At 46.7% G+C, this 13,523-nt stretch overlaps 1 protein-coding gene across 1 annotated transcript in view; it reads left to right on the top strand.

Annotated features, from left to right (window-relative positions):
* DYRK4 (dual specificity tyrosine phosphorylation regulated kinase 4) overlaps nt 1–10,568 on the top strand; it is a 36,973-nt gene extending 26,405 nt beyond the window's left edge. The window contains exons 15-19 of the mRNA XM_032221880.1: nt 427–599; nt 3,229–3,289; nt 5,720–5,849; nt 8,068–8,249; nt 10,228–10,568. Coding sequence (XP_032077771.1) covers nt 427–599; nt 3,229–3,289; nt 5,720–5,849; nt 8,068–8,249; nt 10,228–10,487 — 806 coding nt within the window. The 3' untranslated portion in view covers nt 10,488–10,568. The remainder of the gene's footprint in view (nt 1–426; nt 600–3,228; nt 3,290–5,719; nt 5,850–8,067; nt 8,250–10,227) is intronic.
* Nucleotides 10,569–13,523: the final 2,955 nt, after the last annotated feature.

Genomic DNA, 13,523 nt, shown 5'->3' on the forward strand with positions numbered 1-13,523 from the left:
GCCGGCCGGCCAGCCTTGTTAGTCTGCGGTGAGTGAGAAACTTTTTGCCGGGGCTGCCAAATCAATAAAGGAATTATTGATTTAAATATAGGCGGCTCGTCATGTTCGGGGAGCTGGATCAAAACTGACAAGCATCCTCCAAAGTAAATAAGGAGGATTGGGAAGTGGTCAGGACAGAGGTATGGACTCAGATGCAGGATGGGAGTGCAGGTTCGTGTTGCAGGAATCAGCCATGGAAGCCGCTGCTTCAAAATAACAAGCAGGACATTCGATCTATTGGCACAAATAGGGACTTACTGCGTAAAATCTTTCTGGAGGCGGAGAAAATGCTGGGGAGGGGGGGGAATCATTTGTGGTGGTGGCTGAGCTACCCTCTCTCACCATTTTTTCCTCCGATGTCCATTCTCCCTTTCTTGTTTGCTTTAGTGTACACTTATGTGCAAAGCCGGTTTTATCGTTCTCCAGAAGTTATCCTGGGCCATCCGTATACAACCTCAATCGATATGTGGAGCTTGGGTTGCATCATGGTCGAACTCTACACGGGGTACCCCCTTTTCCCGGGGGAAAATGAAGTGGAGCAGCTTGCCTGCATTATGGAGGTACCTTCTGTTACATCACTTAACGAGGTTGGTAAAATGAGGACCAAGATTGTTGGGGGGGGGGCAGTGTGCCGACTCTGTAAATCACTTAAAGCAGGGGTCAGCAAACTGCGGCTCTGGAGCCGCATGTGGCTCTTTCCTCCCTCTGCTGCGGCTCCATCACTGGTTGGCGCTACAACTTTGAGAAGAGCTTCCGGGGGGGGAGGGAAGAGAAGCACAGTGCGCCAGGAGAAGACTCTATGGCAAGGGGATGGTTTCCCAGTTGTCTCCACAATTGATAAGGCTTTCGGTTATGACAGGTGGAGGAAAAAGTACGGCACACTAGGAGGAGACTCTATGGTGGGGGAACAGAACTTCCGGTCAGCTCCAGAATTAAACAGGGGGCTTCTGGTTAGGACCTTTGTGGCTCCCGATGTTTTCTTTTCTGTGGGAAACGGGTCCAAATGGTTCTTGGAATATTTAAGTTTGCCGACCCCTGACTTAGAGGACTATAAAGCACTATGAAGCAATATATAAGACTAAGTGCTATTGCGATGTAAGTCGTGCTTAGACAGGCTGACTCTGCCCACTGCCAGCAGTTCGACTCTGACCGGCTCAAGGTTCATTCAGCCTTCTATCCTTCCAAGGTCAGTAAAATGAGGACCCGCATTGTTGGGGGCAAGATACCGGATCTATAAACCTCTTAGACAGGGCTGTAACTTAACTACTGCAGGGATTCACTTAACAACTGTGGCAAGAAAGGTCGTAAAATGGGGCAAAACTCCCTTAACAAATGACCCACTTAGCAGCATAAATTTTGAGGTCAATTCTGGTCGTAAGTCGAGGACCACCTGTAATTCTAAACCTGAAAGATTTAGTACAAAGCCCTCAAATAGTTGGTTGAGCTTTTGTCTTTAATTCCCTTTTGGTTGTGATGTCAGAGCTCATCATATCTAAACATTTGGTTAATGTCTCTGTATCCTCCTACATTGAGATTTCTGTCTGAAATCTTCTCTTGTATACATTCCTGAGCTTACCATAGTTAAGATACCTCTCCCGTAACGGGGAAGCCAAACATAACTTTTAGGAGACCCTGATGTGGATGGAGTTTGAATTGCTATAGAACCACGACGGCGAACTATGGCACGCGTGGCATGTTTAGCCCTCTCTGCAGACCCGTGAGCCGTTGCCCAGGTCAGCTCCACTGCGCATGCGTGCATGCCCCCTGCCAGCCAGCTGATTTTTGGGGTCTCTTCTGTGGATGTAGGAGATGTGCACGCATAGGTGAGGTAGTGTGGGGGGGGTCGCATGACCATGCATGGGGGGGGTTGCACACACATGCGGAGGGATGCGGTACGCCCCCCGCCCCCCATTTTTGGTCCCAGAAAGCTTCAGGGAGGCCTGCTGGGCCCAAAATGGGGCGCGCGGGGGTCATGCACATACGCAGTGAATCATGGGGGGTGTCGCACGCATGCGTGGGGTGCTGGGGAGTGGGGGTGGTCATGCAGTCATGCGCAGGGCATGGGGTGCATTGCATTGTGGGTGTGGGCAAGTGACAGCCCGGGCGCGATTTCGGCACGTGAGGACAAAGAGGTTAGCCGTCAGTGCTATAGAATGAGGTCGAAGGTAAGACTAAGGTAGCATTTTTTGGCTTTCCTATCCTCGTTTGGGATGATGTATCTCCATCAAGCCTCCATCGTCTTTCGAAGAATGGCAGGGAGAAGCCATTAGCTCTTTCCACAGCCAGGGCTGGAAGCTTCCGAACAATTTCCTGCTCTGAACTGGGGGCTCAGGAACCTTTGCCCAAAGGCCCTGAGAGAACTGGAGCCGCAAAGGCAGTAACACCATATGTGTGTAGCGCGGGTGGTATTCACCTACCTTCCCTACCGGTTCGCAAATGTGAGCAGGCGCGTGCTTTGTCCGCGCATGTGCTTTGGCTGCAAAAAGTGCCTAAGTGGGATGGCACAGGGCCTGAGCTGGTGGACGGGGCTACCGGTGTTTTCCACTACTGGTTGGGGCAAACCGGTCCAAAGTGGCAGAATACCACCTCTGGTGTGTAGGAGATGGGCAGGCTGAACCTGTAGGTGGGGGGTCAAATGCGCCAGCAGTTTGGAATCGTTGCATTCCCACAAGGGACCGAAGTCCAACCGCCCATGAATTCCATTGACTTTTACCCAGTGCCAATTTAGCTTTGCCCGTTAATAGAACCAGATGCTTGTAGGAAGGTAGCATGGAATAAATCCGAAGGGCTTTGAATTAAACTCCTGTTGCCGGTTACTTGCGCCTGACCGGTTTTCTTGTACATCTTCCGGTGCTGTTCTCCTCGACCACGTAGTTTCGCCTGGATTTATAGTAGGGCAATATATCCCTTGTCATAATCTAGCACAGAGTTTAAGAGAGCAGCCTTAAATCCGGAGACTCACTCTGAGCCAAGTTGTGAAACCGTCACTCAATCCACTGCTCAGCTTTGGACTTCAACTAAATTAACTATTGATTGGTTTACAGAGAAACTGTAAACTTTCTTTTTTTTCCCCTCTCCCCTTCTCTCTCTCACTCTCTCCCTCTCTCTCTCTCCATCTTCCCCCCTCTCTCTGTCTCTCTCTCTCCATCTCTCTCTCTCTCTCTTTCTGTTTTTTCTTTCATTTTAAAGCTCTTAGGACTTCCACCATCTGACTTCATTCAAACTGCATCAAGAAAAAGAACATTCTTTGGTAAGCATTGATCATTACTGAGCAATTCACTTGAGCGGCTGTAATTATGATGGAAAAGTCTGTATGGTGATGACTGATTTATGCAGAATGTGGTTCTGATTTAAGCATTTATGCGCCTAATATTTCATAGGAGGATGAAATACCTCCCTTCACCACCACTTCATCACGGAAAAAGCCATGGTGATGGTTCACTGACAAAACCGCGAAGCCCTTATCCGCGACGACATAACCGCGGAGGGCAAATCCGCGCCTTCTGAAGCACTCAGCACCCTAACCCTAACCCTAACCCTAAACCTAAACCTAAACCTAACCCTAACCCTAACCCTAAACCAAACCCCTAAACCTAATCCTAACCCTTACCTTAATTTAAATCGGATTTCTGCCGCCATGCTGTTTTAAAGAGCCCTTCTGTCGCCGCGCTGTTGTTGCCGTGGTGATGACGTCGCGGTGATGACGTCGTGGCTTTTGTCGCCGCTATTTTGACGAGCGCGGTTTTGTCGGGCCACGGTGGTGATGCAGTGGTTGGAATACAATATTGCAGACTAGCTCTGCCCACAGCCACGAGTTCGATCATGACCAGTTCAAGGTTGACTCAACCTTCCGTCCTTCTGAGGTTGGTCAAATTAAAGTAGAATAGACGTGGCAAAAGGAACAGTTAGAAGCTTGCTTAAAGGGACAGGAAAATGTCATCAGCCTTCAACTACAAAATGTTCCAGTAAATGTCCCTATGTCAAAAGTCCAACCGACCGACAGGTCAGTTAAAGTTCACATAAAGACACGTAGTCAGTACCTATGGCCCAAGACAAAAGGAGAAGTAAGACCCCATCTACTTATAAGGCTCTCCCCCCCAAAATGAGCTAAGTATTTCTGTGTTGCGATGCTTTTGAGAATGTATAAGAACGCGTGCTTCGATAATGAAGGTTGTTCAGAACTTGCAAGCTAGCCATGGGCTAGCTTTCTGAACCTGGCTGCCAAGTAAACTCCTCATGTATCCTGAGAAGTCTAAAGCCTGTCATTTTCTGCAACAATTCGAGACCCCAGATTGTTGGTGACAATACGCTGACTCTGTAAATCGCTTAGCAGTGTGAAGCCGTATATAAGTCTTAAGGGCTGGTGCTATAAATATATGATATATAAAATATATAAATTATAAGAGCCATGGTTGCACAGTGGTTAGAATGCAGTATTGTATTGTATTGTATTTATTTGTCTTGTATGCCGCCCACTCCCGAAGGACTCCGGGAGGCTCACAATAAACAAGGGAAGGGGGAAGACTAGACAAAGACAACACTTTAAAAACAAAACCACAACATTCACAATTTCCGCGGGGCTGGATGTTTCACAGGCCCCCCGGCCTGCTGGAGCAGCCAGGACTTGGTGGCATTGCGGAAAGCCGGGAGGGTCGTAAGGGTCCGGATCTCGACAGGGAGCTCGTTCCAGAGGGCCGGAGCTGCAACAGAGAAGGCTCTCCCCCGGGGGGTCGCCAGCCGACATTGGCTGGCGGATGGAATCCGGAGAAGACCTAACCTATTGCAGGCTAACTCTACCTACAGCCATGAGTTCGATCCTGACCGGCTCAAGGTTGAATCAGCCTTCCGTCCTTCGGAGGTCGGTCAAATGAGGCCCCAGATTATTGAGGACAATAGGCTGACTCTGTAAATCGCTTAGCATTGTGAAGCAGTATATAAGTCTTAAGGGTTGGTGCTATAAATATAATATAAGATATATAAATTATATAAATTATCAGAGCCATGGTTGAACAGTGGTTAGAATGCAGTATTGCAGGCTAACTCTGCCCACTGCCAGGCGTTCGAGCCGGATTGTGCTGACTGTTGCCTCAGCCTTTGTGAGGTAAAATGAAGACTCAAATAGTTGGGGGCAATTAGCTGACTCTGTAAACCGCCTGTAAAGCACTGTGAAGCGGTATATAAGTCTTAAGTGCTGGTGCTATTTTACACAAATGTGCTATCTTGTTCACGTATCACTGTCAACAAAGTGAAGTACGACAGAGGCACTGAACAATGCTGTTTGAGCTGGCACCAGCCAAAAGTCCCTGATTTGGACCCAAGGCAGAAAAATTTGGGTGGATGCTGCCATGAGAGATATTGTGTTAATAGGGGGGGGGGGGGATCTGAAGCCCCTTTTGAATGTAGCATGCGCTGTGTAAAAATTGGTACCCACCCCAATGCCTACAGCAAATTAATTTTGCAATTAAGAATTCCTACTTGGCTGCCTGGCCATTAAAATGAAACTTCTAGCAATTGCAGACAAACAAATAATATTCAAGACTGCGACATTTGCTCTGTCGGAATCGGTGAAATTTTCTTCTTTGTTGACTGACAGTTTGTGCGAACGTCCCTCAGTTTCACAATCTCAGCCGAACGTGGAAACGTACCCACCGTTGTAATATCGGTTTTCCTCTTTTTCTAGATTCCAACGGGGCTCCGAAAAGCATCACAAACACTCGAGGGAAAATAAGGAACCCAAATTCCAAAGATCTAAGCATTGTCTTGAAAATGCAACATGGCTCCTTTCTGGATTTTCTCAAGAAGTGCCTCGTGTGAGACTTTAAAAAAAAAGAAACGATTACTTTGCTAAATCCTGCTTTTATTTTCCTATGCTTTTAAAAAAGAAATACTGTATTTTTCGGAGTATAAGACACACCGACCTTTTGGGGGGGAGAAAAAACAAGAACTAAAATCTGCCTTTGCCTCCCAGGATCCATCCGGTATTCATATGGCCCATTCACTGCAGCCCCGTTTTACACCACCCATTTGCGGCCCTTCAGTGTGGTCCATTCACTGCCTACTATTTGCCGCGGCCTGTTTGGTGCCGCCCATTCGCCACCACCGATCTCCACTGCTGGAACTGGCTGAAAATGAAATGCCCGGAGGCCAAAAACGGGGCGTGCGGCAGCAGAAAATGTGACGCGTGGTGGCTGAAAACGGACAAAGGGTGGGGGGCAGGAGTGGATTCCTACCAGTTCAGATCAGTTTGGACCGGTTCGGCTGAATAGGCAGTAACTTGGCCTGCCACACCCCTGAACTGGTTCTCTTGGTGGCGCCTATGGTGGCGCCATCTTGTTTTTGGCTTCTGCGCATGCGCAGAAGCATTTTTTAGTACTGTGCATGCGCTTGTAGCGCACAACAAGCATGCATGCACGCACAGTGCATCCCTGAGTCAACCAGCAGTAGCAGCAGCCGGAACCCACCCCTAGTGGGGGATGGCCGGTGGGCAGGGTTTTGGCAACATTCAGTGTATAAGACTCATCACAATTTTCAATCACTTTTAGGGGTGGAGGGGAAGTCTGTCTTATACTCCGAAAAGTACGGGAACTGTGGAGAAACAGAGAATTGTAGAGAAGTTATTTTTGGATAGCTTAATTCCCCATGTGGTCAATTATCTCTGAAAAAAATTTTTTAGGAAGATTCTAAGAGACTGATTTTCACATTGCAATTGATGAGTGATTGGAAAGTGTATTAAATAGTCTTTCGTTCTTTGTTAATAAATCTTTCCTGCTTGTGGATTTTGAAGAATTTTCTTGGACTATGCCATGTTCTCACATGATCATGGATGTTTGCAGTGACCACAATTATAACAAAATAAGCCAGGAGGTCTGGCTAGGACCTTGCTTAAAGCAAAGTGTATCCTTAGATATTTCCAAATGTTATGCAGGGGCTCTGCTGTTAAGATTAGCCATGCGTAAGCCGCCGCTGTAACTTCATTGTGAATCAAGCTCACAAAAGAGTTGTAAAATGAGGAGATGAAAGCGAACTGGCTGAAACACACAAATGGCAAAAGTTTTTTTTTATAAGTTTGAGACCCGAACACGCAGGACAGGATGAGCTCCCATCCTTGTTCCAGCTCCTGCCAAGGTAGCAGTTTGAAAGCATGGAAATGCGAGTAGATAAATAGGTACCACTTTGGTGGAAGGTAACAGCGTTCCGTGATGTCATGCTGGTCATATGACTGAGGGAATATCTTCGGTCAGTGCTGGCTCAATGCCCCCCCCCCTAGAGTTGACAACAACTAGTAGAGTAAAGCCCGCTGTGAGTCTTTTATTTTTTAGCTTTTTAAGCTCTACCTCTTCTTTTTAGTACAACTATTCATTTAGTGAGCATTCCAGATTACCGTATTTTTCAGAGTATAAAATGCACCTTCCCCCCACCTCTAAAAGAGCGTGGAAATGTTGGCGCATCTTATACATCGAATACAGCCATTTTTGGCCTCCCGAAGCCCCGCCCCTGCATCCTATTTTTGCAAAAACAGGCCGTTTTTCATAAAAACTGAGGCGTTTTTCCCTTCCCCCAGCCCCCAGCACCACTCTGCAGGCTTCAGCAGAGCTGGGGGGAGGCAAAAACGCCTCAGTTATTGCGAAAAAAGGTCTGTTTTTCGCAAAAATGAGGGCTTTTTGTCTTCCCTCAGTCCTGCTGAAGCCTGCAGAGTGCTCCTGGGGACCGGGGAGGACAGTAACTTTTTTTTCTTACTTACCTCTTCGAAATCTTGGTGTGTCTTATACACCGGTGCATCTTATAGTGCGAAAAACACGGTACATCGCTAGGAAAAGTGACAAGACCGTTCCTTACACTTATAACAGCATCCCCACGGTAATGCGATCACAACCTGGGTGCTTAGCAACAAACATATATTTATGAGGGGTTGCAGCATCCTGAAATGGGCTGAAAGAGCCACATGCGGCTCCGGAGCTGCAGATTGCCCACCCCTGGTATAGCCGTAATCTTTTTTTAAAATTATTATTATCCTCTTTTCATATCAAGGTGGAAACCTTCTTTGCGCATGATTCCGGAAGAGGCCATTCACCACCCTTGGATGGAGGAACCGTGGCCCCCCCGACTTAAGCAGAAGCCCAAGACAGCTACGAAGCCGAGCGAGATGACATTTTACACCCTGGAGAAGAAAAAGGAAAACGCTCATAAAAATGCACAGATAGAAAAAGAAGGTTGCTTAATTTTAATTCCTTTAAAAATAAGAATAATAATCAAAGCCCTACAGGTACTCCTCGACTTACAACCATTCATTTGGCAACCGTACAAAGTTAGGATAGTGCTAAAAAGGGGGTGGACTGAGAACCGGTCCTCACACAACTGTCTCCATTGGCTCAATATTTAGGCACTTGGCAACGACACATGTCTTTCACAACTGCTACAGCATTCCGGGGTCCCATAATCCTTTGTCTGGGGTGGTGTAGGGTTTCCTGGGGTTGGACTAGAAGACCTCCAAGGTCCCTTCCACCTCTGTTATTCTATTCTAATAATCTTCACTTCCCAGTGGACTTCTGACAAGCTAAATCAATAGGGGAAGTTGGATTCGCTTTATGACCATGTGATTCGCTGAACGACTGCGGCCAAAGTCATAAAATTTGGCGTGACTCGCTTAGGAGCTGCGACGTGGCATTCGTTAGAATTGCAATACAGGTAGCCCTCGGCTTATCACAGTTTATTTAGTGACCGAATTTACACCATAGCTAAAAACCGTGACTGATGACCATTTTTCACACTTACGACTTTTGCGGGATCCCCGTGATGATGTGATCCAAACTCCGAAATCTTGGCAACTGGCTCATAGTTATGACGGTTGCAGTTGTGTGGGTCACGGGAATGTCCTTTTTGCGACTTTCTCACAAACAAAATCAACGGGGGGGGGGGAGCCAGATTTACTTAACGACCAGACTACCAACTCATCCACTGCAGTCATTCATGTAAACGAATGAGGCGAAACTCCCTTAAAAATGCCTCGCTTAACAACAGAACTTTGGGGCTCTATTGTGGTCGTAAGTTGAGGACTACCCGTATAAAGAATTTCTTTTCCTGACAATGCGTAGAGCAGCGGCACAATCGGTGGGTTTTTCTGTTTTTTTTTAGTTTTTAAGAAGCAGCCTTTGGGGTGTGATTTAATTGATTATTTTTATTTTTTGCACATTGCAGAGGGCTGGACTAGATGATCCCTTTGGTTCCCTCCAGCTCCACAGTTTTGGGATTCTATGGCTTATCTCTGTCAAGCAGGGTGACAGGAAGCATAGCAGGTAGCCTTCGTTAGATTTAAAAACAACCAAACCATCATCTTTCATCGTCTTGTGATTGGGCAGGCTGGTGCCAATAAAACAACAACAACAACACAATATTACAGGTAGTCCTCGACTTATGACCATTCATTTAGTGACCATTTTACACACTGCAGCATCCCCATTGGTTTACAGACCCTGCATTCACTTAACAACCAGGATGATTGTCTCCGGATACGCTTCAAAGTGCTAGTCGTAACTTATAAAGCCCTTCATGGTATTGGACCTGGGTACTTGAGAGACCGCCTGCTGCCAATTACCTCCCAAAGACCCGTCAGATCTCACAGGGTCGGCCTCCTCTGGGTTCCGTCCACCAGCCAATGCCATCTGGCTACTACCCAGGGGAGGGCCTTCTCTGTAGCAGCTCCGGCCCTTTGGAATGAACTCCCTGCGGAGATCTGGACCCTCACCTCTCTCCAGGCCTTCCGGAAAGCCGTCAAAACCTGGCTGTGCCGGCAGGCCTGGGGTTGATGAGTTCCCCTCCCCTCTCGACTTGTATGGCTGTGTGATTTTCGTGTATTTTAATTATGTGTACTGTTGTTTATGTTCCCTTTCCCCTTTGAGTTGTTCGCCACCCTGAGTCCCTCCTGGAGAAGGGCGGCATACAAATAAACCAAATACAATACAATACAATACTTAACAACCGTGGGGGAGAGGAGAGGGAATCATAAAATCAGGCCCTGCTCACTTAACAACTACCTTGCTTAACAGTGGAAGTTGTCCGCTCAATTGTAGCCTTTAAGTCGAGGATTATCTGAATGCTTGGATAGCGGCTAATGCACAAGTCCATTCGCTCCTCTCTGGTTTTAGTCTTCAAGCACAGCAATAATATTTTGGGTTCTTCCCCGCTTCGCAGATGACGTCGCTCGGCAGCAGTCCAGCACAGAAGTAAAATCCGACCCGCCTGAAAAGTTACCTGCTTCGCATCCAAAGCTTTCTCCCGTTGCGTTGTCGGAAGAAATAAATAAAGAGGAAAACCGGAACTCAGCTAAACAAGACACTCCCGCGAAGGAAGGAGAATCTCCAATGGAGAAAGTGGCCAAAAAAGAACACAGGCCGGGGAAAACCTTGCGGAAAAATGCGAGCATCTTACCACCCATTAAGTACAAGCAGTGATTGGGCCTTTCTTTCCGCGCAGTGTCTCGATAAATATTTTGCTCTAACGTGTTGAAGAACGGAAATTTAACGCATCTCTCTCTTCTCTCTCTCTCTCTAACCGTGGTCTGTGCGTTTTTATTGGAGGAGGTTGGGCCGTAGATAGGACTACACCTCCCAGTCTCCCGGTTTCCAATAAACTGAATTCACATGTGCCGGATGTCGAATCATGGACTCGTAAGAAACTGGTCAGGCTCCAAAAAAAAAAAAGGAAGGAAAGAAAGAAAGAATCATGCTATGAAATATAGTAATTTGTTTATTCAAGCAATAAATCGTGGTTTATTCATTAAAGCGAGCTGAACATTTATCAGGGAACTAAAACGGCATGAATAGATCTGTAGGTGAATAGATTTAAGGTTTCATAAACACGAAGAAGAAATAACGCTACAAATTCAAGGTAAATATCATCTGTAAGATGGTTTAACTAGAAAACAAAAACAACATTTCAAGCAAAATAATGTGCCAGGCTGGTATTTTTTTGCAAAGGAATCCCATATAAAGCCTAAGGATTAGGACGTATCTAAAGGAATGGTGTGGTGGCCTATGGGCACAATAAGAATATATCTGCAGAACAAAACTCCGTTTTGGCGACAGGAAGGGAATCCAGCCATTAAAACCACTCTGCAAGGGATTACGGGGTTGTTAAAAGGAGATGATGCTTAGGACATAGCTAAGAAAAGATGAACGAAAAGAAGGTTCAGGGCTGGAGAGCCAACTTGTCAGAAATGGTATAGGGGGTTTGAGAAGAGGGTTGGACTAGATGACCTACAAGGTCCCTTCCAACTCGGTATTTCTGTAATAAGGATGTCCCAAAAGCATATCATGAGAAAGGCGGGGCTAGATGAATCCAAAGTTGGAATTAAGATTGCTGGGAGAAATATCAACAACCTCAGATAGGCAGATGACACCACTATAATGGCAGAAAGAGAAGAGGAACTAAAGAGCCTCTTGATGTGGGTGAACGGGGAGAGTGCAAAAGTTGGCTTGAAACTCAACAGTAAGATAACTAAGATCATGGCATCCGGCCCTCTCAATTCCTGTCAAACAGATGGGGAAGAAATGGAGGTAGTGACAGATTTTATTTTCCTGGGCTCCAAGTTCACCGCAGATGGGACTGCAGCCAAGAAATTAAAAGACGTTTGCTCCTGGGGATGAAAGCTATGGCAAATCTAGACAGCATCCTAAAAAGCAGAGACATCACCCTGCCAACAAAAGTGTGTAGAGTCTAAATGGCTGAAATATCTGCGTATCTCAAGGACCCTTCAAATGAGAGATATAAACTGGAGTGGAGAAGATGGATTGACTATACTCAAAATAAATATGGGACTAAGAAATTCCAGATAGCTTATGACTGAAGAAACAAGGAATGATATAAGTTGTTTAGAGCAAGCCTAGCAAGGAGGAGTTAAAGCTCAAATGAAAGATGATATTAACTTTTTAAAAAAGTTTATTTTAGAATGTTTTTGTTAAAGATTTATACCCTGTATTGGTTCTGAGAAGTCGGGGGGGGGGGAGGCTGGGGGGGAGGGTTGGGGGGGGAGGGAAGTAAATATCTGTAAAAGTGTTTTGTTTTTTTCAAAATTTTCATTTAAAAAAAGTGTATATAGTCATGGCTACAGTTTCCCAGCTGCAATGGATGGCTGTGAAAGTTGGACCATAAGAAAGGCTGAGTGCCAAAGAATGGAGGCCTTTGAACTGTGGTGCTGGAGAAGACTCCTGTGAGTCCCTTGGACAGTCAGATGATCCAACCGGTCAGTCCTAGAGGAGATCAACCCTGGCTGCTCTTTAGAAGCTCAGATCCTGAAGAGGAAACTCAAGAGCTTTGGCCATCTAAGGAGAAGGAAGGACTCCCTGGAGAAGAGCCTCATGCTGGGAACGATGGAGGGCAAAAGAAGAAGGGGACGACAGAGAAGGAGGTGGCTGGATGGAGTCACCAAGGCAGTCAGAGTGAGCATAAATGGACTCCAGAGGATGGTAGAGGACAGGAAGGCCTGGAGGAACATTCTCCATGGGGTCGCGATGGGTCAGACACGACTTTGCAACTGACAACAGCAACAAATGCAATAGCGATAGGGTTAAGAGTTAGGGCTTGAGAAAAAAAAATACGTGGATGGAATTTGCAGATATTAGATTTGTGGTGACACCCGAAAAAGACTTCTCAAAGAGGCTAATTGATTTTTATGAGCGTTCAGAAGAAACAGGAAAAGGAGCACAGGGGCTCCAGTGGTTGGAATGCTGGGCAGGAGAGTAGCGGTCAAAAACATAGAATAACAGAGTTGGAAGGGACCTCGGAGGTTCTCTAGTCCAACCCCTGCTTAGACAGTAGATCCTATACCATTTCGGACAAGTGGCGGTCCAGTCTCTTCTTGAAAACTTCGAGTAATGCAGCACAACCCACAACTTCTGAAGGCAAGTCATTCCGTCGATTGATTGTTCTGGCAGTTAGGAAATTCATCCTTAGTTCTGGGTTGGATCTCTTCTTGGTAAGTTTCCATCTGTTGCTTTTTCTCCTGCCTTCAGATGCTTTGGAGAATAGGCTTCTCTGTAGCAACTCCTCCAAATATTGGAAGACTGCTATCATGTCACCCTAATCGTTCTCTTCATTAGACTATACATGCCTGGTTCCCTCATTCATCGTATGATTAGCCTCCAAACCCTGATCATCTTTGTGTTGTGGCCCGCCAGTGCAGCTGGCAGCAGAGTCGGACAGTGAAGAGGTTGGGGAGGAAGATGGGCCAGTCTTGTAGGTTGGGGAAGGCTCGGACAAGGGCTCTGCGTCGGAGGCAGAGATGGGACCAAGGCCGCCTGGCAGTTCTCAGCTGCCTTCGGAGCTGGACAGCAGTGAGGCAGAGGAACAGCTGGAGCCTGTTCCCAGTGTGCCCATGCGCAGAGCTGCCAGGAGAAAAGAACAGCTCAGAAATCAGGGTCGACTTGGGAGTAAAGCCACAGGTGGACAAAGAATAGCCCCTCTCAAGAGGAGCGAGAGGGGAGGGGGCT

The sequence above is a fragment of the Thamnophis elegans genome, chromosome 7, assembly GCF_009769535.1.
Source record: "Thamnophis elegans isolate rThaEle1 chromosome 7, rThaEle1.pri, whole genome shotgun sequence".
Classification (NCBI taxonomy): Eukaryota; Metazoa; Chordata; class Lepidosauria; order Squamata; family Colubridae; genus Thamnophis; species Thamnophis elegans.